Source organism: Trifolium pratense, linkage group LG3 (genome assembly GCF_020283565.1).
Source record: "Trifolium pratense cultivar HEN17-A07 linkage group LG3, ARS_RC_1.1, whole genome shotgun sequence".
NCBI lineage: Eukaryota > Viridiplantae > Streptophyta > Magnoliopsida > Fabales > Fabaceae > Trifolium > Trifolium pratense.
In genome coordinates this window covers 8394374-8420486 of record NC_060061.1, presented here as the reverse complement: position 1 = coordinate 8420486, position 26113 = coordinate 8394374, and the positions used below count along the sequence as shown (strand labels likewise).

The following is a 26113-nucleotide window of genomic DNA, read 5'->3' as shown; positions in this document are numbered from 1 at the left end:
CCATCAAAGTAGAAAGAATAGCACTTTCAAGTTGTAGAGCTTTCAGTTCTTGCATTTTGGTTTTGGGTTTCATCTTTTGATTTTCCGGGTTTCTTTTTATTATTAAGTTCCATCTTTGTCATTGGAGAATACAATACATGGTTTTTTCAACCTAGCTAGCCCATGTACTAGAAATTGAAACAGTTCATACATTTTTGGTTGCAACTCTAAACTTTATAGGATTTGAACTAAGTCTAGTGGCTATGGCTTCTCTGACCTTAAAAACTTCAGGTATTGCTCTTGCAACTTTTGTCACTTGCTTTTGATCATCAACCTTACCATTCTCTCTGTTACTATTATCCTATCAATCTGATCTCACCTGCATAATATGATTTTAGTAGCCTGTTATTACCAGTAAAACAGAGTTTATGTTATTGCTTGTAGTTTCAGCAGCTTATGCATGTTGGTTTAATATCGAAAGTGATCCAATCTGCTTCTGTAGTAGTTCAGTTTTATACTTGCTTATTTGCATGATAACCAATATGTATAAGTTGCTCTTTTTATAGTTGCATTTCAGAAGTTGCTCATTGTTTCTTTTTCCTCTACTAGCTATATTGTTGCCTCCCCAGTCCTCGCTGTCTCTGCAAATAAGTGGTTCTCCACCATTTTGATTATAATAGGAAACTCTTCACCTTATGGTTTAAAAGTGCTTAATATAGTTGGAGATCTTACTAATTCGTTGGTTTTGAAGAAAATGGCTCTAAGTTTTATGACCTGTTGCAATAGGCCACTGCAATTTATGGTTTGAATATTTTTTTACCAAATGGTTTGAATATGTTAATCGCTTTCTTTTATGTGTTGACGTGGTTTAATAGTGTTGCATCATGGAGGATATCCGATTTACCCAAAAATGAAAATAGAATGAAGAAAAAAAAAAGGCAGGAAATGGTAGTCTCTAGTTGCCAAATTGGTATGGTTTGAGTGGTAAGTAGCTTGAATCTTTTGATGTTTTCTCTTCCGACCCTGTGTTTCTTTTATACATCTGAATTTCCAATTTTGCCCTTGCAAAAAACTTTGTTTTATAGAAATCGAAGTTTTTTTTGCCTTGAAAACAAATTTCGGTTTATAGAAACCGAAATTTACTCTAAATTTGTACTAGAAAAAATTCGGTTTCTGTGAACCAAAGTTTTTTGCAAGGGCAAAATTGGAATATTTGGGGTATAAAAGAATCACGGGGGGTCGGGAGAGAAAACATCGAATCTCTTAATGGGAAAGAATTAAGTTACAACAATGGTCAAATTGGGCCTTACAAATGTTACATGTAATAATCGGACACTATTCGAATAAGATCGCCTCAAGTGGAACTTATGAGAGAAAAAGAATGTTTTCAAAAATATTCTTTTCTAAAAATGTTAGCATGAGTTTTATTATTACATTTTTGGCTTAAATACAATTTTGGTCCCCCTATTTTAAAAATCAATTTTTTGATCCCCCAATTTTAATTTTTTTTGAGTTTTGATCCCCCATTTCATTTTGAGATCAATTTCGCTGATGTGTCTTTATAAGTAATGATGTGACAATGTCCAGGTTGCCAAATTTATTAGACATGTCATTAATATTTTTTTTTGAAAGGAACAAATCTATACCAAAACTTGATATCCCCATTCGTATAGATAAAAACACAAAGTTTTTTTTTTTACTAAATGACTAAATAAAAACACAAAGTTTAGTCATCACTAGGTAAAATTCAAATATTTATTTTATTATTATTATTATTTTATAAGTATGAAATTGAAAATTACTTGTACCTAGACAAGATAGATGAAAATTCAGCTATTGTTAATGGAAAATGTTAACTTGTGCCCTTAAGGCACATGTTAAGAAAACAAAAATGGAAATTATTAAATGCTAATTTGTGCATTTTGACTTTTGAAGCATTAAATTTCTTGTATCATTAAATGATGAATTTCTATTTTGGTATATCTTAACATGTGCCTTAACAAGACCCTTGTTTAATTGTGATTAATCTCTATTAAACAATATGTGGGACACACAAAATGAAATTTCTCATTTTAACCAAATTTTCTCAATCCATGGTTTGTTAAAAGTATTTTTTTTAATCAGCAAATAAAAGGAATTGATGAATTAAACTAATAATAATGGAAAATATGTTATTATAAAAAATAATGGAAAATATAAAATTAAGAAAAAATAAACGGCTAGCCCGTTTATAACCCGACGGGTACCCGTTTTAGGGTTTTGGAATGTAAGAACAAATTGTCCATTTGGGATTGGGGGGAATATAAATACCAAGCCCGCGAACCTCATTTCAGATTTCTCACTTTCTCTTTTTCATTTCGCGGTTCTCTCACTATCACTGCCTCTCGCCGCCGTCTCCTTACGGCGACTCTCCGTCTCCGATGTCTGGCGAACAGGTATTTAGTTCAAACTCTTCCTTTTATTGCAATAATAGTAACCTACGATTTTAAAATCATAATAATAGTAGTAATCATTTACAATGCTGAAATTTAACCTAGGTCACGGAAGTAACTTCACAAGAAAATATGGAATTTGATAACGAGGTTGATCAAAGGGAATCACAATCTGTGGATATATGTGCTTCTATGATCCTTGCACATGATTTGCCCTTTCATTTTTTTGAGCAAGAGGTAATCAGGAAGTACTCTGAGTTCTTAAATCCAAATACTGTTACACCTACTAAAAATGTTATCGAGGCTTATGTTTCGCATTTGTACTCGAAAGAGAAACTTAAGCTTAAACAGGAACTGGCTACAATTCCTAATAGGATATCTTTAACTTTTGATTTGTGGGAATCTTGTACTACTGAGACTTATATTTGTTTGACTGCTCATTTTGTTAACGCGAATTGGAAGTTAAATAGTAAGCTTCTCAACTTCCGTCTTGTTTACCCTCCCACTGGAGGTGAGATGTGTGAGAGAATCATTGAGTTGTTGAATGATTGGGGGATAGAGAAAAAGATTTTTTCTCTCACTTTGGGTGATTCGGTTGAGAATGATATTTTGCAGGAACAATTGAAAACTCAACTTGGTTTGCAAAATGGGTTGTTATGTGATGGGGAGTTCTTTCACGTGCATTGTTTTGCACGTGTTTTAAGTCTGATTGTTGATGAGGGGTTGAAACTAGTTGGTGATGCTGCGTATAAAATTAGAGAGAGCATATGGTTTGTTAGGGATGACAATAATAGAAGGGAAAAATTTAAGGAGTGCGTTGAAAAGGTTGGTGGTGTTGATAGTTCAGTTCGCTTGTATCTGAACAAGTCTATGAGCGTGAACTCAATTTATTTGATGCTGGAGAGTGCTCTTAAATATAGGAGTGTGTTTGAAAGTCTTCACTTGTATGATGATAATTACAAGTTATGTCCTTCGGTAGAAGAGTGGAAAAGAGTAGAAAAAATGTGTGCATTCTTGTTGCCTTTTTCTGAAATTGCCAACATGATTAATGGCACAACACATCCTACTTCCAACTTGTGTTTTTTGCAAGTTTGGAAAGTCCAATGTGTTCTAGTTGAAAGTTTGAGAGATGAAGATGAAGTTATAAAGAGAATGGCTGGAAGGATGATGAGTGAGTTTGAGAAATATTGGGAAGAGTATAGTGTTGATCTTGCATTGGGAGCAGTTCTTGACCCGCGGATGAAGTTGTCAACATTGGCTTATTGTTACTCAAAACTTGATCCATCAACCTGTGAACAGAAGTTGCAACAAGTAAAGAGAAAGTTGTACATGCTATTTGATGAGTATTCTAGCAAAAACACTTCTTCTGGCCCGAAAAGAATTATTCAGGACCAATCTTCTAATATGCCACTGCAAAAGAAGTCAAAGTCTTTATCTCACAGCCTATTTGATGTAAGTTTAGATATATTTTTTGAATTAACAATTTAATTTCTTTCTTTCTTTCTTGGATTTGTTTAACACTTTAGTTTAACCTCATTTCTTTTCTTTGCACTTGTGAAATATAATAGGAATTGAAAGTGCACCATCAGCAGGTTGTTACTCAAACTGGAAAGTCTCAACTCGACATTTACTTAGATGAGTCAGATTTGGATTTTCGTTGTTATGAAGATATGGATGTATTACAATGGTGGAAGAGTAATAATAATCGATTTCCTGATCTATCAATATTGGCTTGTGACTTGTTAAGTGTTCCCATTACTACTGTTGCTTCTGATTTTGAATTTTGCATGGGCTCACGCGTCTTTAACAAGTATAAAGACCGTATGTTGCCAATGAGTGTGGAAACTAGAATGTGTACTCGCAGTTGGTTGTTCAATTTGGTTTGCAATGGTAGTAATTTATGTAATTTGAATGTAAATATATATGATTTTATTGTTTTGATCACAACTGTTCAATTTAATTTTTAACCTCTTCAATTATGATATGTAGATGGAGAAGACGACGGTGATGATGACTTTGAAGAAATGACGAATGAAGTTGATGGTGATGAGAAAATGGAGAACGCTTCTAATGATTATGCTTTTGAAGATGATGATAATGATGGTGATGATTGATTAGCTTGTATTTATTTCACTTTGGTTTATCGTGTTTGTTTTGGCTATGGTTTAAAAAATTAAAACTATATATCGTTGTTAATGTGTTATTAACTTGTAGTATGTGGATGAAGTTTTTATGTAATTCCTTTAGAAAGGAAACAAGAGTACAGACTATGATCAATTAGTAAGTGTCTTTTTTCTTGTGAATTGTTTGTTCTATATTATCAAATTTGGGTTGGTTTATAAATCAATCCTTATTTTTGGCTTTAAAAGCACCTTGCTGCATAATTAATTTTGGATTTATTTTGATCTGGTTCTGGTTATATGAATGATCAATCATCTATGTGAAGTATGAAATCCAACACTCCAACCATTAAAGTAGAAAGAACATCACTTTCAAGTTGCAGAGCTTCTAGTTTTTGCATTTGGTTTTTTTGGTTCCATCATTTGATTCTTCAAATTTCTTTATTTTTAAGTCTACTGGCATATAATCCTTTATCACTCAAGAATACAATTACAAGGTTTGTTTAACATAGCCTACGTACTCAAAATTGAAACAGTTTGTAGATTTTTTTTTTTGTTTCAGCTATAAATTTTAAAGGATATTTACTACTTCTGGAGGTTTTGGCTTCTCTGACAGTAGAAGTTTCAGGCATTGTTCTTGCATCTTGTTTCACTTGCTGCCAATGGTGGTTGCTTCTTTTCATTAATCCTAACTTTCTCTGTCCCTGCTATCCTATCTATCTCACATGCGTCATATAAGTAAATGTGAAATCATCTTTAAAAAAGATATGAAAGCATCAATCTCAATTGTATTGCTACTCACATATCAATTAACCAAACTTTGTTAGATTAACCGATCGGCCATCACATGATTAATAATTAAAAATAAATGAGCAGGGATCTTCACCATTTCTCAAAAGAAACGGAGAATTCAATAAGTGACAGAATGAAGTAGAAATAGAATATTATAGTGGTTCATTTTTGTTCTGATGAGAATGTAGGATTCCATCATTATAGCATCTTAATAAAACAAAGGAAAACTTATATAAAAAGCTGATGTTGTACTCCGGTAGTTCTACGGTACACTTCATCGTTATGCTGGTGAGATCATATTTGAAGAATATCTAATCTACCTAATAAGGTTGATTAGTTTGGACCACGCTATGATGCGTTAAGAAGTACCGTCTCAACTTTCTGGTGGTTGTCGCCAAGGTTAATACTACTTTTTGATCTTTTGATATTGTGTCTCGGACCATATTAAACTTTGGTGACATGGTAAATTGGGTTTTCCCCTTTGCTAGTTTCTCTAATGAGTACGATGCTAGCTGCCTCAGCTGATACGAGAGGCATATAAACAATGTTTTGCCTTGTTGTGTTCTGCTAAGTAATGAAGGTTGAGACAGAGAAAGCAGAATCACATTATTTTGATGTTTTCTCTTTTAAGTCCCTCATGGTTCTTTTTCTCCCTGGAATTTACTTTTTTGCCCTTTAATAAAAACTTCGGTTGCTATGAACCGAATTTTCCCTGAATTTGAACTAGAAAAAAGTTCGGTTTTTGCGAACCGAAGTTTTTAGCAAGGGCAAAATTGAAATATTTGGGGGTATAAAATATACATGGGAGGCCTAAAGAGAAAACATCTAATATTTTTTACAAATGACGAGGCCCTGCTGGGCCGATCTAGCAATAATCGTCACATGTCTAACATTCTGGAATGTTTCTCATCCTTTTCCATGGTTCTCTTATATTTTCTAAAATTCCATTTTTGTTCTTGGAATAAAGTGTGGAACGGAGATTTCAAATTAAAAAATCATGTTGTTCGGAATAAAAATATAATTTCAAGGGATAAGAGAAGAGAACCGTGAGGGAGAAAGAGAAAAATTCAACATTTTGTTGAACCTCTGGATAACGGCCTATTTTATAACATCAAATAAATTGTAACCCAAAAAAGTGAATTGAAAAATAAAAGGCTAAAATAAAATAAATTAGAGTTTGACGTCAATCATAATTCATAACTACTTCTAAAGCCATTTAATCATGGGTAAAACTAGAAGGAGAGGGCATGGATAATGCTCCTCCATTTTTTTGGGTATAAATCGGATATCTTCCATTAGTGTGAATTTATAAAATAACATAAAATCTAATTTATATTGCATAAGCTGTTTGCATAAGCTCAAAAATAAGCTAATCCAAACGGACCCTATATATAGATACAAAATTGTTTTTCCATTTCTAAATTATAATTCTAATTTGTTCCCCTAACCTTAATTCTGCATATAATTAGTTTGTGTACTAAAATTAAACTCAACAAGTAAATTTAATTTTTTTTATGGAAACTCAACAAGTAAATTATGGCTTGTATTACTTTTTTTTTTATAAATATTACTAGTATTATCGATAGTTTTTTTTTATTTTTATTTTTTTTATACAGAAACAGAAGAAATAAAATGAATTGATGATTTTTTTTAAATATAAAATAAATGAAATTCAGCTGAAACCGAACGGCTAACCCGTTTATAAACCCGACATAACCCGACGCGGGTGCCCGGTTTAGGGTTTTGGGATTGAGAGCGCTATAAATACTAAGCCCGCGAACCACATTTCTCACTTCACACTTTTCACTTTCTCCCAAATATACTCTCTTTGCATCTCTCCGTCACTGCTTCTGTATCATCCCGCCGGAGTCTCCTTACGGCGACTCTCCATCTCCGATGTCTCACGAAGAGGTATTGTTCTGAAACCCCCTTTGTTGAAGTCTCTTAGTTTTCAATCCAATAATAATCTGCGATTTTAAAATGAATCTAATAATAATTTATAATGCTAAAATGTAATCTAGGACATCGAAGATATGTCACCAGAAAATATGGAATCTGGTGCCGATCTAGGTCAATTTGATTCACGAACTGTGAGTACATGTGCTTCTATGATACTTCAAAATGATTATCCCTTTGATTTTTTTGAGCGCTCGGGGTTGAGGAACTTGGCGAAGTACTTAAATCCAGATATTGTTATGCCTCCTATAAATGTTATTAAGGCTTATGTATTTGATTTGTACTTGAAAGAGAAACTGAAGCTTAAACAAGAATTAGCTACTATTCCTAATAGGATATCTTTAACTGTTGATTTGTGGGAATCTTGCACTACTATGCATTATATTTGTTTGACTGCTCATTTTGTTGATGCGGATTGGAAGTTAAGTAGTAAGATTCTCAAGTTCTGTACTGTTGACCCTGCTGCAGATGAGATGTGTGAGAGAATCGTTGAATTTTTGAGTGATTGGGGAATAGAGAAAAAGATTTTCTCTGTCACTTTAGATGATGCATTTGAAAATGACATTGTGCAAGAAAAATTGAAAACTCAACTTGGTTTGCAAAATGGGTTGTTATGTGATGGAGAGTTCTTTCATGTGCATTGTTTTGCACGTGTTTTAAAACTGATTGTTGATGAGGGGTTGCAACTACTTAGTTATGCTGTGTGTAAAATTAGGGAGAGCATCTTGTATGTGAGGGATTCAAAGAGTAGAATGCAAAAATTTAAGGAGTGTGGTGAAAAGGTTGGTGGTGTTGATAGTTCAGTTCGCTTGCATCCGGATATGTCTATGACTGTGAACTCAACTTATTTGATGCTTGAAAGTGCTCTAAAATATCGGAGTGTATTTGAAAGTCTTCACTTGTATGATGATAATTATAAGTTATGTCCTTCTGTAGAACAGTGGGAAAGAGTAGAAAAAATTTGTGCATTCTTGTTGCCTTTTAGTGAAACTGCGAACATGATTAATGGCACAACACATCCTACTTCCAACTTGTATTTTTTGCAAGTTTGGAAAGTCCAATGTGTTCTAGTTGAAAGTTTGGGAGTTGAAGATGAAGTTATAAAGAAAATGGCTGAAAGGATGATGAGTGAGTTTAAGAAATATTGGGATGAGTACAGTCTTGTTCTTGCATTGGGAGCGGTTCTTGACCCGCGGATGAAGTTGTCTACACTGGCTTATTGTTACTCAAAACTTGATGCATCAACCTGTGAAAGGAAGTTGCAAGATGTAAAGAGCAAATTGTACATGCTGTTTGACCAGTATTCTAGCAAAAGCACTTCCTCTGGTGTGCATAGAACTATTCAGGACCAGTCTTCTAGCGTGCCATTGCAAAAGTCTTTATCTGACCGCGTCTTTGATGTAAGTCTATATATATATATATATATTTGGAATTAACAATTCAATTACCTTCTATATTGATTTTGTTTAACCTCATTTCTTTCCTTTTCATTTGTGAAATATAATAGGAATTGAAAGTGCACCATCAGCAGCTTGTTACTGAAACCGGAAAGTCTCAACTTGATATTTACTTAGATGAGTCAAATTTGGATTTTCGTTGTTATGAAGATATGGATGTATTACAATGGTGGAAGAGTAATATTGATCGGTTTCCAGATCTATCATTATTGGCTCGCGACTTGTTAAGTGTTTCCATTACTGCTGTTGCTTCCACTCATGAATTTTGCACGGACTCTCGCGTCTTTAACAAGTATAAAGATCGTATTTTGCCGATGAATATGGATGCTAGATTTTGTACTCGCAGTTGGTTGTACAATTTTGGTAGCAATGGTAATCTATGTAATTCAAATGTAAATACATATGATTGTATTGTTTTGATAACTAGTGGTCACTTTAATTATTAACCTCTTTAAATATGATATGTAGATGGGGAAGACGACGACGATGACTTTGATGGGGAAGACGACAATGATGACTTTGATGGGGAAGACGACGACGATGACTTTGAAGAAATGATCAATGAACTTGATGATGGTGAAGACGGTGATGAATGAAGATGACACTGATGATGATGGTGATGATTTATTTGCTTGTATTTATTTAACTTGGGCTTTATGGTTCAAAAAATTTAAACTATATATGGTTGTTAAGGTTATGTTTTTTGGACTTACTGCTGAGCTTAATTCTTAAAGTTTGTAACTTGAGACTTGTTTTGAACTTGTAATATGGGGATTTGTTTGCATTCTAATGTTTGCTGTTGGACAAAGTTTGCAATTCCATGTGAAAGGAGACAAGACTATGATCAATCCTTATTTAACTGGTAATTGTGTTTATTCTTGTGAATTGTTCTATACTATTGAATTTGGGTTGGTTTATAAATGAATCCTTATTTTTGGTTTTATTTTCATCTGGTTTTGGTTAAATCAATTTTCAAACCATTACTCTCTAGAAGAAATACACATAATATTGGCTTTAAAAATTTCTAATTTCACCTACTATGAACAGGGTGTTCTATTGCATGTAACAATGATTAATCATTTGTGTAAAGTATGAATCCAACAACACTAGCACTTTCAAGTTGTAGAGCTTTCAGTTCTTGCATTTTGGTTTTGGGTTCCCTCTTTTGATTCTCCACATTTCTTTATTATTAAGTTCCATCTTTGTCATTCAAAAATACAATTACAAGGTTTTTCAACTTAGCCTATGTACTATAAATTGAAACAGTTCATACATTTTTGGTTGCAACTGTAAAACTTTATAGGATTTTAACCACTTCTAGTGGTTATTGAGTTCTCTGATGGTGAAAACTTTATAGGACAACTGTTGCTTACAGTAGCAAAGGATGTTTGAGATGATCTTCTTAGAGATTTACTTTTGTCACCCTATCTGTTACTCGTGCACCCTACTTGTTTCTCATTTTACCCTTTCGCTACTTAAGTAGCGGACGTTATAGAAATGAAAAAATTTGAGTAAAAAACACCCTACCAAGTGTCTTATAACTTTTTATCCTTTTTTTATTTTTATTTTTTATAAAACAAAAAAACTACCCACGAAACATGCATGTCTTTTTATGTATTTTTATATTTATTAATCATTTTAAAAACTAATTTTACCCAACACTTTAATTTCAACCATGTAGTTTTTTAGCTATCAGCTATAAACTAACTTTTCAGCTATAGCTTAATTTTACCATACAGAGTCATAATCTAGTTTGGGCCACACTATGATGCTTTAAGAAGTACCGTCTCAACTTTCTGGTGGTTGTTTCCATGGTTAATACGGCCTTCTGATATTGTGTTTCCGGGCCATATTAAACTCTAGTAACATGGTATATTGGGTTTTCCCCTTTTCTCTTATGAGCACGACGCTAGCTGCCTCGGCCAATGCTGACAGGTATATAAACAATGTTTTGCCTTGTTGTGGTCTGGTAAGTAATGAAGGTTGAGAGAGTACTAGCAGAATCACACTATTTTTTATAAATGTTAAAGGCCTGCTGGGCCGATCTAACGATATTCGTCTGTCTAACATTTTGGAATGTTTCTCTTCCTCCCTCATGGTTCTCTTATCTCTCCTGAAATTCCGTTTTTGCTCTTGGGAATAAAGATCGAAACATAGATTGCGAACTAAAAAACCATATTTCTGGCATTAAAACACACTTAAACATGGTTTTTTAATTTGAAATCTATGTTTCGAACTTTATTCTAAGGGACAAAAACGGAATTTCAGGAAATAAGTGAACCATGGGGGAGGAAGAGAAAAATTCAACATTTTTTTTGAGCCTCTAAGATAGCACTAGCAGCATAGTTTATAACATTTTTTTTTACCAAAAGCATAGTTTATAACATATGAAATGAATTGTACTCCAAAAAAATGAATTGTATTAAAAAAATGAATTGAAGAATAAAAGGTCAAAAGAAAATAAAGGGTTAACCGGACTAACCTTACATGTACCGTTTTAGAGTTTGACGTCAATCATAACTACTTCTAAAGTCATTTAATCATGGGTGAAACTAGAAGGGGATGACAGGGATAATGCTCCCTCCATTTTATTTTATTTTTAAATATAAATACAAATATGTTGTTACATATTTTGTCTCTATATATTATATATACTTTATATGGTAATTTATAATGTACCAAAAATAAAATGGTAATTTATAAAGAATCATTTTTTTACTAAATATCTTTTATATTATAAGCTTGTATACACAAGCAAACCCTAAACCCTAATTTGTTTTCCATGTTTTCCCTCCATTTTATCTTGCAATTTTTATTAAAAAATAATACAATTTTGTCTTAGCTATGATTCGAACCCGCAACCCTTCAATGCAAGGCAATATTTCCAACCACTATAGCAAGTATACGAATTGTGATTAAAATTATGTGCAATAATTGATAAGCACCATCAATTTTAAAAGTATATCATATCAAAATTATTGTTGACTATATTATTCATCACGAAATATTTTTATTTCTTTCCTGATCAATGATTTTTTTTCTACCGGATCATAAATTTAGAGAATAATTATCATGTGAGATTTGGAAAGTTATTATCACGTGTGATTTGGAAAGTATATATATATATATAGGGATCAAATTACACCGGTGTAATATTTGAGTAATGTTACACCGCTCAATAACGCTTCAACGAATACAAATTTTATAAAATCCACCGTTGGATTGAAAGTTTATATCATTTAGATCATTCATGTTCAATTTTACAAAAATCAAAATCGTTTGATATGTTATTGAGACCGAACAAGATTAACGCTTTATGTGTTTTTATTGAATACCCTTAAGCTTGATCAATCTCAATAACATATCAAATGATTTTAGATTTTTATAGAATTGAACATGAATGATCTATATGATATAAACTTTCAATCCAACGGTGGATTTTGTAAAATTTGTATTCGTTGAAGTGTTATTGAGCGGTGTAACATTACTCAAATGTTACACCGGTGTAATTTGATCCCTCCCCATATATATATATATATATATATATATATATATATATATATATATATATATATATATATATATATATATATATAAGAGGATGTATATTATGAGAATGATAAAGATATATGAGAATATGAGAATGAATTACAACCCTTAGATTTAAATGAAGGAGTAGGATTAGAATACCACTTAAATGAGTCATGTGCCACTGTGATGTGTCATTATTATTACTATTCACTTTCTCTCTCCTCAAAATTCTTCCTTCACGTAAAAACACTTTCTCTTCTTACCCGTTGTCTCTTTGCTTATGCCGCTCTTCTCCTCATCTCCGCCTTCCACCGACGTCTCTGTTCCGGGAAACCTCCGCTGACCCATAAACTTCCTTCGCGTCCCTATCGTCTCATCTTTCTCACCGCATCTTCTCATTTCATGAGCCCTCTCATCTTTCTCACTGCATCTCTCTCTGCGTCTCATGAATTTCTCTGCCCTCAAATCCTCTTGTTGTGAATCTCCCTTTGCGTTTAATACAATTTGAGTCGAGTCTCTGTGTTCAATTTGAGAATAATAATGTTATTAGTTTGTGTTTAATTCAATTAAGGGTTAGAGTTGGTGTTTAATTTGGGCAAAAATTGGTTGACAATTGAAAAGAATTAAGCCCAACAATATATTCAATAATTCAAATTCATGTTAAATTATGCGCGATATCTTCAAATTCATGTTAGAAATAAGCAACAGAATTTGTTCGACACTTAAAAACACACTGTTATGACCATATCAATTGTTAGGCTCAAGGAAATATGCTGAGAACTCTTCCACAGCTTATTTCTATCAGCAAGGGTGTTATCTTAAGAGGAGCTTAATGTGACTAATCTCTTATTAGCATTTTGGCTCTGCATGTTTAACTCACCTGCTGTGTGTTTGGTGGATTCTCCATATAATCAAACAAAGTTGCAATTGAACCAATAATAAAAGAATAAAATGAAATTGCAAATAAATTGAAACATGAACCAATAACATTGTGGTACAAATTGTGGTACACTAACAAGGTACACTGATAATACTGATATGGTAACAAATGATCTATTTGCAATGATCTATATTACTGATATGGATTACAACTTACATCCATCCAACGCCCCCGACGACATATAACGCACGTCCCGTGCGTAGGAAGATTCAGATTTCTTTCTGATCCTGCCTTTGATGAGCAAAGAAGAAAACTCTTATCTTATAGGGATGTATTGAGGCAATTCAATCAAACTTTTTCATTTAATATAAGATGATAATTACAATTTGTACAAAGATAGAGCTAATTCCCATTTACAATGTGAATCACTCTACAAATAGAGCTAACCCCCATTTACAATCTACATCTTCGACAAAATCAACGCAGTGCCAAGTTCTTTCATTTACAATGTGTAAGCATAGTGAATACACACTAAGCACCAGTGAGCTTTGTCGCAGATTACAACTACATTAAACTAAGCATCAATTTCAGTTAGTCTTCGACAGAATTTCGCGCTAGTCTTCGACACCAGTACCAATTTCATTTAACTGGTCTTGGACAGCAGTGCCTAGTTCATTTGCCAATTTCAGTTAGTCTTCGACAGAATTTCACGCTAGTTTTCGACACCAGTACCAATTTCATTTAACTGGTCTTGGACAGCAGTGCCTAGTTCATTTGCCAATTTCAGCAGTGCCTAGTTCAGTAGCAGTGCCTAGTTCATTTACACTTCAACTACTGCTACACCAGTACCTAAAGAACAAATTGTTTCAAATAAGCATTTTATCAAACATCTAGAGCACATTAAAAAAAAACAAATAGCTTCTATGTTAGTTGTAAGGTTAAATACCATAAAATCAAGGTATGAGGGACACAGATTTTAAAAAACCCAATTATACAGAAAATCAAAGTATAAGAAGGATACAAAACAAAAATAAATCAAAAAGAAGAGAAGCAAAAAAAAACCTTGTTCCTGGTGTGGCGTTGATGTTCAAAAGAAGAAAAGATCCAAACTCATGAAATTGAACAGAGAAGGAGGCGGTGATGTTCAAAACGAGAGATACGGGTGTGGCGTTGTGAGGTCCATCGGCGGCGAGTGGCGGCGAGCAGCGGCGTCGCGTTGAGAAAGAGAGATCGAGAGAAATTTGATGAAGGAAGGAAGAGAGAGAAGCTCGTTTGTGAGAAAAACGAGTCACGTGACTCACTTACAGTAGTCTTTTAATCCTACACCTTCATGTTAATCTAATGGTCATAATTCATTCTCATATTCTCATATATCTTTGTCATTCTCATAATATACATCCTCTATATATATATATATATATATATATATATATATATATATATATATATATATATATATATATATATATATATATATATATATATATATATATATATATATATATTCTCATACTATAACATCTTCAACAATATTGAAATCTATTAAAAAAAAACATCTTTCACATTTCAATATCTCATGTAACCTTGCTTATATAACTTTTTAAATTATTTATTATGCAGTTTATTAAATTGTAGTTTTTTAAAATTGGAAAAAGAATTTTGTCAAAAAAAATAATGGAAAAAGAATTGATATTTTTTATAAATACCCTTTATTTTTACGTTAATGTATCCAAACATAAATCAATTCTGTTTAACTCACTTTTAACCAAAATCAAATCCATCAAACTCAATTCTGCTAAATCAATTTTTTTTGCAATACAACCGAACACAACCATAGTCATGTCACTAATCACATTCATTATTTTGATTTTAACATTGCAGATTTAATATTAACCGATGATCAATTGATACAATATGTACTAGCAGATATTGAGATGATGTTACGTAGTTGTGGGAAGAGTTTAAAAGATTATCCTCCAATGCATAGAGCAGACACATCATTAGTTCCTGATATACAAAATAGTTTAATACACGACGAATTGAATTATAACAAACAATCATTAGCTGAGGAACATGTTAAATTGATGTCAACTATGATTTCATAGCAACGTAAAGTATATGACACAATCATGACAAGAGTTAACGAAAACAAACCTGGTGTATTTTTTCTTTATGGTTATGGCGGTACGGGGAAAACATTTATCTAGAGGGTCATGTCAGTCGCATTACGCTCAAAAGGTGAGATAATTTTAACAGTTGTCTCAAGTGGGATCGCTGCATTGCTTATACATGGTGGTAGAACAACACATTCAAGGTTTTGTATTCCTCTAAATGCTGACGAGTTTTCAACATGTACTATAGTTCCTAAAAGCCCTTTGGCGCTATTAATACAAAAAGCAAAGCTCATTATATGGGATGAAGCACCACTGATGCATAAACACTGTTTCGAAGTTGTTGATAGAACTTTAAAAGATATTCTCAAGTTTGTTGATGAAAAAAATAAACATATTTTCTTCGGTGGAAAAGTTGGTTTTTTTGGCAGAGATTTTAGACAAATTCTACCAGTAATACCTAAAGGTACAAGGCCAGAAGTTGTTCATGCTACTATTAATTCTTCGGTTCTTTGGAATTTTTTTGAAGTTTTAACATTGAGTAAAAACATGAGGCTTCTCGGTGGTGCTTCAAGTGTAGACGTTGAACAAAGAAGATTGTTTTCTGAATGAGTTTTGGGTGTTGGCGATGGAGAAATTGGAGATGACAACGACGATGATTTAGAATTTGACATTCCATCAGATTTATTGATTCCAAATTCAGGTAATCCTCTTGCTTCTATCGTTGAAAACACTTATCCCCAACTTTTACAAAACATGAACGATATAACGTATTTCCAAAATAGAGCTATACTAGCTCTTAAAAATTCAATAGTCGACACAATAAATGATTATATGTTGGATTTAATTCCTGATGAAGAAAAAACATATTTGAGTTATAATACTCCACTCACACAAAATGTAGACGGTTAAACAGTGGATGATGTTCATACTCCCGAATTTTTGAACACGATTTATACGTCGGGACTTCCAAATCACAAGTTGAGACTTAAAGTTGGAGTTCCAGTTATGCTATTAAGGAATTTGAATAAAAAATTAGAATTATGCAATGGAACAAGACTTATTATTACGAGATTGAGAAAACGTGCTTTTGAAGGAAAATTTATTTCAGAAAGTAATATTGGTGATCAGGTTTTCATACCTAGATTTTCTCTGACACCATCTGACGTGAGAATTCCTTTTAAATTTCAACGGAGACAATTTCCTATAATGATTTCTTTGCGATGACTATTAATAAGAGTCAGGGACAATCTTTAAAGCATGTTGGGATATATCTTCCGTCGCCAGTGTTTTCACATGGTCAGTTGTTTGTTGCAATTTCAAGAGTTACTTCTAGAAAAAGATTAAAAATATTGATCATCGATGACGATGGTGAAGATACGACTAAGACTTCGAATGTGGTCAATAAAGAAGTCTTCCGTAATATAACATAATTTTCTTTGTATGAATATTTATCCAAAATTATTGTTGAACTATCGTTTAATGTTACTCAACTTTTTTCGTATACCTTACATTATTGGAATTATCATATCTTATTTAATTATTATATATCTTACCGTTAATCAGACCCGTGCACCGCACGGGTCGATGTTCTAGTATTGGACAATAAACACTTCCGTTTCAACTATTAAAACTCTTTTAACCAAGTACAATATAAAAATAAGGATGAGAATTAATTTATTAAAAATTTAACTTTTTTTTATGTAAACTAGATATTCTCTGCACACAACTGTAGAAACTAATATCTCAAATCTTGTGAGACCCGAATATTACTAGTATTACTTGATACAAAAACAGAAATAAAATGAATTGATAATTTTTATAAAAATAAAATAAATTAATTCAGCTAAAACCAAACGGCTAACCCGTTAAAAGCCCGACCCAACCCGACGCGGGTGCCCGGTTTAGGGTTTTGGGATTGAGAGCGCTATAAACACTAAGCCCGCGAACCACATTTCTCACTTCACACTTTTCACATTCCCAAATACACTCTCATCTCACCTCTCCTTACGGCGACTCTCCGTCTCCGATGTCTCACGAAGAGGTATTGTTCTGAAACCCCCTTTGTTGAAGTCTCTTAGTTTTCAATGCAATACTAATCTGTGATTTTAAAGTGAATCTAATAATAATTTTACAATTCTGAAATGTAATCTAGGTCATCGAAGATATGTCGCCAGAAAATATGGCATCTGGTGACGAGGTAGGTCAATTTGATTCACAGATTGTGCGTACATGTGCTTCTACTATACTTCAAAATGATTGTCCCTTTGATTTTTTTGAGCGCTCGGCATTGAGGAACTTGGCGAAGTACTTAAATCCAGATCTTGTTATGCCTCCTATAAATGTTATTAAGGCTTATGTATTTGATTTGTACTTGAAAGAGAAACTGAAACTTAAACAAGAATTTGCTACTATTCCTAATAGGATATCTTTAACTGTTGATTTGTGGGAATCTTGCACTACTATGCCTTATATTTGTTTGACTGCTCATTTTGTTGATGCGGATTGGAAGTTAAATAGTAAGGTTCTCAATTTTTGTAGAGTTTACCCTCCCACTGGTGGTGAGATGTGTGAGACAATGATTGAATTGTTGAATGATTGGGGAATAGAGAAAAAGATTTTTTCGCTTACTTTAGATGATTCATTTGAGAATAATGTTCTGCAAGAACAATTGAAAAATCAACTTGGTTTGCAAAATGGTTTGTTATGTGATGGAGAGTTCTTTCGTGTGCACTGTTTTGCACGTGTTTTAAAACTGATTGTTGATGAGGGGTTGCAACTAGTTAGTTATGCTGTGTGTAAAATTAGAGAGAGCATCTTGTTTGTGAGGGATTCAAAGAGTAGAATGCAAAAATTTAAGGAGTGTGTTGAAAAGGTTGGTGGTGTTGATAGTTCTGTTCGTTTGCATCCGGATATGTCTATGACTGTGAACTCAACTTATTTGATGCTTGAAAGTGCTCTAAAATATCGGAGTGTATTTGAAAGTCTTCACTTGTATGATGATGATTATAAGTTATGTCCTTCTGTAGAACAGTGGAAAAGAGTCGAAAAAATTTGTGCATTCTTGTTGCCTTTTAGTGAAACTGTGAACATGATTAATGGCACAACACATCCTACTTCCAACTTGTATTTTTTGCAAGTTTGGAAAGTCCAATGTGTTCTAGTTGAAAGTTTGGGAGTTGAAGATGAAGTTATAAAGAAAATGGCTGAAAGGATGATGAGTGAGTTTCAGAAATATTGGGATGAGTACAGTCTTGTTCTTGCATTGGGAGCGGTTCTTGACCCGCGGATGAAGTTGTCTAGACTGGCTTATTGTTACTCAAAACTTGATGCATCAACCTGTGAAAAGAAGTTGCAAGATGTAAAGAGCAAGTTGTACATGCTGTTTGACAAGTATTCTAGCAAAAGCACTTCCTCTGGTGTGCATAGAACTATTCAGGACCAGTCTTCTAGCATGCCATTGCAAAAGTCTTTATCTGACCGCGTCTTTGATGTAAGTCTATATATATATATATATATATATATATATATATATATATATATATATTTGGAATTAACAATTCAATTACCTTTCATATTGATTTTGTTTTAACCTCATTTCTTTCCTTTTCATTTGTGAAATATAATAGGAATTGAAAGTGCACCATCAGCAGCTTGTTACTGAAACCGGAAAGTCTCAACTTGATATTTACTTAGATGAGTCAAATTTGGATTTTCGTAGTTATGAAGATATGGATGTATTACAATGGTGGAAGAGTAATAATGATCGATTTCCAGATCTATCATTATTGGCTTGTGACTTGTTAAGTGTTCCCATTGCCACCGTCGCTTCTGATTATGAATTTTGTATGGGCTCACGCGTTTTTAACAAGTATAAAGATCGTATGTTGCCGATGAATATGGATGCTAGATTTTTTACTCGCAGTTGGTTGTACAATTTTGGTAGCAATGGTAATGTAAATACAAATGATTGTATTGTTTTGATAACTAGTGGTCACTTTAATTACTAACCTCTTTAATTATGATATGTAGATGGGGAAGACGACGACGATGACTTTGATGGGGAAGACGACGACGATGACTTTGATGGGGAAGACGACGACAATGACTTTGATGGGGAAGACGGCGACGATGACTTTGAAGAAATGATCAATGAACTTGATGATGGTGAAGACGGTGATGAATGAAGATGACGCTGATGATGATGGTGATGATTTATTTGCTTGTATTTATTTAACTTGGGCTTTATGGTTCAAAAAATTTAAACTATATATGGTTGTTAAGGTTATGTTTTTTGGACTTGCTGCTGAGCTTAATTCTTAAATTTTGTAACTTGAGACTTGTTTTGAACTTGTAATATGGGGATTTGTTTGCATTCTAATGTTTGCTGTTGGACAAAGTTTGCAATTCCATGTGAAAGGAGACAAGACTATGATCAATCCTTATTTAACTGGTAATTGTGTTTATTCTTGTGAATTGTTCTATACTATTGAATTTGGGTTGGTTTATAAATCAATCCTTATTTTTGGTTTTATTTTCACCTGTTTTTGGTTAAATCAATTTTCAAACCATTACTCTCTAGAAATACGCATAATTTTGGCTTTAAAAATTTCTAATTTCACCTATGAACATGGAACACTATTGTATGTAACAATGATTAATCATTTGTGTAAAGTGTGAATCCAACAACACTTTCAAGTTGTAGAGTTTTCAGTTCTTGCATTTTGCTTTTGGGTTCCCTCTTTTGATTCTCTACATTTCTTTATTATTAAGTTCCATCTTTGTCATTCAAGAATACAAGTACAAGGTTTTTCAACTTAGCCTATGTACTATAATTGAAACAGTTCATACATTTTTGGTTGCAACTGTAAAACTTTATAGGATTTTAACCACTTCTAGTGGTTATTGACTTCTCTGATGGTAAAAAAAACTTAAGGTATCTTGCAACTTGTGTCATAACTGCTGATCATGGTTACTTCTTGTCATCAACCTTAATGTTCATTCTGCTCATGTTATCCTATCTATCTGATATCACATGCATTATGTAATTTTAATAGCTGTTATTACCAATATAACAGGGTGTATGTTGCTTGTAGTTTCAGCAGCTTTTGCATGTTGGTTTAATATTGAAAGTGATCCTTTCAGCTTTATGTAGCAGTTCAGTTTTATACTTGATCATGCAAACCAAACTAATATGTATAAGTTGCTATTTTCTTATAGTTGCATTTCAGAAGTTCCTTATTGTCTCGTTTTCCTCTGCTTGCTATATTATTTCCTCCTCACTGTCACTGCAAATAAGTGCTTCTCCACCATTTTGCTTATAGTAACTAACTTACCTTATGTTTTATGTTTAATATAGTTGGAGATCTGTACTTGTAACCCGGTCTAGTAATTTGTTGGCTGAAGACAAATGTATCACAAATATCATAAACTCATGGTCAAAATTGCGACTTACAAATGTATCCACATTAAGTAAAATTTACGAGAAACAAAAATAAAAATTCTTGAAAACGTTCTTTTCATAAAATATTGTTACCGTGAGTTTTTTGGACCTTATACCACTTTGCACACATGGACATGGTACATTTATTTGCCCCCTCGTTGGTTTCTCTAATGAGCACAATGCTGATTGCCTCAGTCGAGACTAATAGGTATACAAAAAATGTTGCGTTTTGTTGTGGTCTAGTAAGTACTAGAGGTTGAGAGAGTACCTACTTCCATTTAGAGAAAGCAACCCCACACTCTAGTGTCTATTCAAATTGCTATTTCTTTATCGGTGAGCTTAGCTCATTTGGTAGAGACATCGTAGGGTTCGAACCTCGGACACTTTACTTATTCACTGAATAAAAAATAATTACTATTTCCTAACCAATATATAGAATAACAAAGTGTGTTGGACCGTTTTTGAGATTAATTAGAAAGAATGTTAGGTCGTTCTTGCGATAAATGAAGATAACATTTTTTTTTGAGGAAAATGTTAACCAGTGCTCGTGAGACACTACTTAAGCATACTAATATGAAAGTTTTATCTTGAAATTTGTGCATTTAATACACTAAAAACATAAAAAATCATCTTTCTAACATTAACTCTATCTTTTAATTTTCTCTTTTAACAAGTGCCCAGGGTGCATGACATTTTTTTTGATATGTACAAAACTATAACCAGGGACGAAGCTACATTGTAGCATGTGTGGGCATGTGACTTCACTAAAATTTGGATTTAGTACTATGGCATAACATATATCCATGTAACATATATCCATGTACTTAGACTAAATGATATTCAGACCACTCAAAGAAATGCAACTAATTAAACACACTACAATGTTGTAAGTTTTTGTCATCTTATACATATATTATTTGTAATGGGTATTAGTTCTAGTTCAACCGATAATGCTGATATTATTTATGTGTAAAAATTTTAGTGGTGTTTGTCATTTCATCTATAGAAGAAAAAGAAAAAAAAAAAGTAGACATATTATATATTTGTTGAACGTGAATCAGTGAAAACTCCATTGTTAAAGAGAAATGTTTTTATTGATATTGATAATGAGAAATTATTCGACGTTTTGAGAATATGAAAGTATTAGAGAATAATTTATGATGTATATTTATGCTTCAAAATTGATTTTTTTTTTGGACTAAATGCTTCAAAATTGAAATGTTATTTATATATTTAATTCTAATTTTTTTTATCTATATTGCCCACACTATAAAAAATTTCTGGCTCCGTCACTAACTATAACATATCAAATAAATCGATAACTATATGAGTCTTTTAATCATTTGATTTAAAATTCGAACTTTAAGTGATACGTATGAAAAAATACATGTTACGACCTCTTAAATATATTTGCTATTTTGCACGCGGCAAATAATACATTGGTGTATTTGAAAAATTAAATGAATTGAAGGGTAAGTGACTAAATCGAATAAGAGGTATAGTAAAAAAGAATTCAAATAGCCGACTAACCCGACGGGTACCCGTTTTAGGGTTTTAGATGCAAATTGGGGGACTATAAATACTAAGCCCGCGAACTTCAGTTCACACTTTCTCTTCTTCATTTCATTTCACGATTCTCACCGATGCACTCATCGGTCATCGCATCTCTCTCCCGCCGGCGTATCGTTCCGTCGAATCTCCGTCTATCATCTCCGATGTCTCTCACAGAGGTACCGTTTTGAAACCGCCTTTATTGAAGTCAATTAATTTTCAATCTAATAATAATAATCTGTGATTTTAAAAACCTAACTAATCAATGCTGAAATGTAATCTAGGTCATCGAAGATATGTCACCAGAAAAATCTGGCTTCTGGTGACGAGGTAGGTCAATTTGATTCACAGTTCGTGAGTATATGGGCTTCTATAATCCTTGCAAATGATTACCCCTTTGATTTTTTTGAGGACTGGGAATTGAGGAAAGTAAATGTAATGCCTCATATAAATGTTATCAAGGCTCATGTATTTGATTTGTACTCGAAAGAGAAACTGAAGCTTAAACAAGAATTAGCTCACTGTAGATGATTCATTTCAGAATGACATTCTGCAAGAAAAATTGAAAACGAAACTCGGTTTGCAAAATGGTTTGTTATGTGATGGTGAGTTCTTTCGTGTGCATTGTTTTGCAAGTGTTTTAAATCTGATTGTTGATGAGGCGTTGAACCTAGTTAGTGATTTTGTGTGTATTGTGTGTAAAATTAGAAAGAGCATCTTGTTTGTGAGGGGTTCAAAGAGTAGAAGGCAAAAATTTAAAGAGTGTGTTGAAAATGTTGGTGGTGTTGATAGTTCTGTTCGCTTGCATCTGGATATGTCTATGACTGTGAACTCAACTTATTTGATGCTTGAAAGTGCTCTTAAATATCAGCGTGTGTTTGAAAGTCTTCACTTGTATGATGATAAGTATGAGTTATGTCCTTCGGTAGAAGAGTGGAAATGAGTAGAAAAGATCTGTTCATTCTTATTGCCTTTATGGGAAACTGCTAACATGATTAATGGCACAACACATCATACTTCCAACTTGTATTTTTTGCAAGTTTGGAAAGTTCAATGTGTTCTAGTTGAAAGTTTGGGAGTTGAAGATGAAGCTATAAAGAGAATGGCTGAAAGGATGATGAGTGAGTTTAAGAAATATTGGGATGACTACAGTGTTATTCTTGCATTGGGAGCGGTTCTTGACCCCGCAGATGAAGTTGTCAACCTTGGCTTACTGTTACTCAAAACTTGATGCATCAACCTGTGAAGGGAAGTTGCAACATGTAAAGAGCGAGTTGTACATGCTATTTGACAAGTATTCTGGCGAAAGCAATTATTCTGGTGGTGTGCAAAGAACTACTCAGGACCAGTCTTCTAGCATGCCATTGCCAAAGTCTTCATCTCACAGCTTATATGATGTAAGTTTGTATCTATTTTTGGAATTAACAATTTAATTACCTTCTATATTGTATTTGTTTAACTTCATTGCTTTCCTTTTCTCTTATGAAATATAATAGGAATTGAACATGCACTATCAGCAGCTTGTTACTGAATCCACAAAGTCTCAACTTGAGATTTACTTAGATGAGTCAAATTTGGATTTCGGTTATCATGAAGATATGGATGTATTACAATGGTGGAAAAGTAATAATGATCGATTTCCAGATCTATCAATATTGGCTTGCGACTTGTTAAGTGTTTCCATTGCCACTATTGCTTCCACTCGTGATTTTTGCATGGGCTATCATGTCTTTAACAAGTATAAACATCGTATGTTACCGATGAACATGGATGCTAGATTGTGTACTCGCAGTTGGTTGTACAATTTTGTTAGCCATGGTAATCTATCTATATAATTTAAATGTAAATACATATGACTGTATTGTTTTCATAACTAGTGGTCACTTTAATTATTAACCTCTTCAATTATGATATGTAGATCGGGAAGACGACGACGATGACTTTGAAGTAATGGAGTGAAATTGATGGTGATGACAAAATGGAGCATAGCATCTAATGATTTTGATTTTGAAGAAGAAGTCGATGGTGATGATGATTGATTTGCTAGTATTTCTTTAACTTTGGTTCATGATGTTTGTTTTGGCTTTTATGGTTAAAAAAACTAAAACTATATATGTGGTTGTTAGGTTCTGGCGTGTTGACTTACATGTGGATTTTTAGTGATTGTGGACATGTTTTTAACTTGCAATATGTGGATCTGTTTACTTTCTAATGTTGGATGAAGCTAGCATGCAATTCCATGTTTAAGGAAACAAGACTATGATCAAATTGTAATTTTTTTTATTCTTGTGAATTGTTCTCAAATACATTATGTTAGATATTTTTAAATTGTTGATGATACTAGAAGTACTATGAGACAGGTTGGTGGATGAAGCTAGTATCTATTGATGACTTCATACATAAAGGTGTTTCTTCATACATTGATATAAAACTAAGCAAACCATCAATTGTAGATGCCTAAACACATCATTACCAGCTTAGTTAAAATCCTAACACTAACAGTTCTCAGAATTTACCGTAGCACTAAACTCCTTGCAATGATGGCAAAGTGGGTTTAAACAATATGGAAAATTGGTTCTATTATAATGGTCTATGCACAGAAATCTCTGATAGATTTGGTAAGAACCTTAACTAAAAGATAAAGCTTCCTCGTGAATTTGGTTTTATATATTGAATCTTGAACATTCTTTTTGTGTAAAAAGAGAAGAGAAGGAAATAGATTAAACCAGAAGAGAACTAGTGAGCCTTCTGCAGAGGGTGAAGAATGCGATGTTGTATCAAGCAACAATGCATCCCGAGACAACTGTTGCTTGCAGACTTGATTTGGAGAGGAGTATGGCCATGCAGGTAGGAAAGGATGTTTGAGATGATCTTCTTATACCATATTCATTTATTGGGTTGGGGATGTTAAATAATGTTATTGAGCTTATTATAACTATGTTAACTTTTAAGGATAGTCTAACATTGCTCAGTTTTCAACTACAAATTATATTGTTAAGACAATTTATTTATTTATTTTTACGATGGAGCATAGAATCGAATCCAAGATCTCATGCATGTTATTCAAATTTCTTACCACTAGATTGAACTTAGTGACTTATTGTTAAGACTATTTAAATATATATTTAATTATGTTTACCAGATGATTATTAATTGCTACTCACTATTTTTTTTTAGATTATCATAATATTGATACGAAATTTATCCTGCCGTCTAAGTATTCTTTATGCAACCCATTTACCTTTGTTAGTTGTTAGGAGAAAAAGTATTCTTTATAGTTTATACAAACCAAGAGATAGATATATTACACCTTTTGCACATACCATTATAAAATAAAACAAACACTGTCTAACAGCCTGGTATAGTTTCGGTCATATCGAATGGCAAAGAAACAGAGAAAAAAAGGATTAATGGAACTTATTATTATAACAATACATAATCAATCTACTTTACCAAAAACAATATCACAAATTTCCGAGTAGTTTCCTTTCGATTTAATTAAAACAACACTTAGACAAATTCTCGTATATTTACGTAAAGTATTACTACACAATATTTTTTTTTGACTTTTTTGGGTGTTAATTATATTTAATCTTTTTTTTTATTGAACATAACTAAAAGAATGTTTAATTTCCTTGATTATACCGTGTTATCCAATGTGTAGTACATCAGTTCTGAATCATCCTGATTCTACACTAATAAAGGCTAGCAATGGCTAATTAATTTACATAAAGACGTCACAAGCATATATTGTTTAAGAAAAGAAACATTTTCTTAAATTTTGTAATTAATTTGTGATCAAGTTTAAAAAGTAAAGTAAATGCATTATTTATGATAAAATATTTCTTTTTTTAATCACTA

General features: G+C 32.8%; 4 protein-coding genes and 1 long non-coding RNA gene across 10 annotated transcripts; 4 read left to right on the top strand and 1 right to left on the bottom strand.

Moving 5' to 3' along the window:
• Window positions 1-2240: 2240 nt before the first annotated feature.
• On the top strand, window positions 2241-4712 carry LOC123916279 (zinc finger BED domain-containing protein RICESLEEPER 2-like). Of its 2 annotated transcripts, none has more exons than XM_045967700.1 (4): window positions 2241-2414; window positions 2517-3863; window positions 3980-4301; window positions 4401-4712. In XM_045967700.1, the coding sequence occupies exons 1-4, from the start codon at window positions 2400-2402 to the stop codon at window positions 4523-4525; spliced, it is 1809 nt and encodes a 602-aa protein (XP_045823656.1). In that variant the 5' UTR covers window positions 2241-2399; the 3' UTR covers window positions 4526-4712. The 2 variants fall into 2 exon arrangements, with proteins under 2 accessions (XP_045823656.1, XP_045823657.1); XM_045967701.1 differs by having other exon boundaries at window positions 2316-2414; window positions 3980-4152; window positions 4401-4512.
• Window positions 4713-7120: 2408 nt separating this feature from the next.
• Window positions 7121-19708, top strand: LOC123915793 (zinc finger BED domain-containing protein RICESLEEPER 2-like). 4 transcript variants are annotated; one of them, XM_045967035.1, is made up of 4 exons: window positions 7121-7234; window positions 7345-8679; window positions 8787-9108; window positions 9205-9595. In XM_045967035.1, the coding sequence occupies exons 1-4, from the start codon at window positions 7220-7222 to the stop codon at window positions 9330-9332; spliced, it is 1800 nt and encodes a 599-aa protein (XP_045822991.1). In that variant the 5' UTR covers window positions 7121-7219; the 3' UTR covers window positions 9333-9595. The 4 variants fall into 4 exon arrangements, with proteins under 4 accessions (XP_045822991.1, XP_045822989.1, XP_045822990.1 ...); XM_045967033.1 differs by lacking the exons at window positions 7345-8679; window positions 8787-9108; window positions 9205-9595 and adding exons at window positions 17414-18751; window positions 18888-19209; window positions 19291-19708 and having other exon boundaries at window positions 7136-7234; XM_045967034.1 differs by lacking the exons at window positions 7121-7234; window positions 7345-8679; window positions 8787-9108; window positions 9205-9595 and adding exons at window positions 17125-17302; window positions 17414-18751; window positions 18888-19209; window positions 19318-19708.
• LOC123915794 lies at window positions 12376-14522 on the bottom strand. Of its 2 annotated transcripts, XR_006811984.1 has the most exons (3): window positions 14210-14447; window positions 13364-13996; window positions 12376-12784 (listed from the first exon to the last, which is right to left on the bottom strand). It is a non-coding gene; the product is annotated as an uncharacterized LOC123915794 (long non-coding RNA). The 2 variants fall into 2 exon arrangements; XR_006811983.1 differs by lacking the exon at window positions 12376-12784 and having other exon boundaries at window positions 13482-13996; window positions 14210-14522.
• On the top strand, window positions 19617-23195 carry LOC123914541 (zinc finger BED domain-containing protein RICESLEEPER 2-like). Its single transcript, XM_045965743.1, has 3 exons — window positions 19617-19711; window positions 22537-22681; window positions 22794-23195. Exons 1-3 carry the CDS (start codon window positions 19617-19619, stop codon window positions 23193-23195), a joined length of 642 nt encoding a protein of 213 aa, XP_045821699.1.
• Window positions 22313-24499, top strand: LOC123916592 (zinc finger BED domain-containing protein DAYSLEEPER-like). Its single transcript, XM_045968081.1, has 4 exons — window positions 22313-22431; window positions 22537-23649; window positions 23749-24070; window positions 24171-24499. The coding sequence occupies exons 2-4, from the start codon at window positions 23395-23397 to the stop codon at window positions 24209-24211; spliced, it is 618 nt and encodes a 205-aa protein (XP_045824037.1). The 5' UTR covers window positions 22313-22431; window positions 22537-23394; the 3' UTR covers window positions 24212-24499.
• The last annotated feature ends 1614 nt before the right edge of the window (window positions 24500-26113 follow it).

Excerpts from the sequence above, each read along its gene's own strand:
- LOC123916279 (XM_045967700.1), top strand. Across the intron at positions 3,864-3,979 it reads TATCTCACAGCCTATTTGAT|GAATTGAAAGTGCACCATCA; the intron begins GTAAGTTTAGAT and ends GAAATATAATAG. Across the intron at positions 4,302-4,400 it reads GTTCAATTTGGTTTGCAATG|ATGGAGAAGACGACGGTGAT; the intron begins GTAGTAATTTAT and ends TATGATATGTAG.
- LOC123915793 (XM_045967033.1), top strand. Across the intron at positions 18,752-18,887 it reads TATCTGACCGCGTCTTTGAT|GAATTGAAAGTGCACCATCA; the intron begins GTAAGTCTATAT and ends GAAATATAATAG. Across the intron at positions 19,210-19,290 it reads GTACAATTTTGGTAGCAATG|ATGGGGAAGACGACGACGAT; the intron begins GTAATGTAAATA and ends TATGATATGTAG.
- LOC123914541 (XM_045965743.1), top strand. The coding sequence starts at position 19,617 with ATGGGGATTTGTTTGCATTCTAATGTTTGCTGTTGGACAAAGTTTGCA. Across the intron at positions 19,712-22,536 it reads GATCAATCCTTATTTAACTG|GTCATCGAAGATATGTCACC; the intron begins GTAATTGTGTTT and ends AATGTAATCTAG. Across the intron at positions 22,682-22,793 it reads AGGACTGGGAATTGAGGAAA|AATGACATTCTGCAAGAAAA; the intron begins GTAAATGTAATG and ends GATTCATTTCAG.
- LOC123916592 (XM_045968081.1), top strand. The coding sequence starts at position 23,395 with ATGACTACAGTGTTATTCTTGCATTGGGAGCGGTTCTTGACCCCGCAG. Across the intron at positions 23,650-23,748 it reads CATCTCACAGCTTATATGAT|GAATTGAACATGCACTATCA; the intron begins GTAAGTTTGTAT and ends GAAATATAATAG. Across the intron at positions 24,071-24,170 it reads GTACAATTTTGTTAGCCATG|ATCGGGAAGACGACGACGAT; the intron begins GTAATCTATCTA and ends TATGATATGTAG.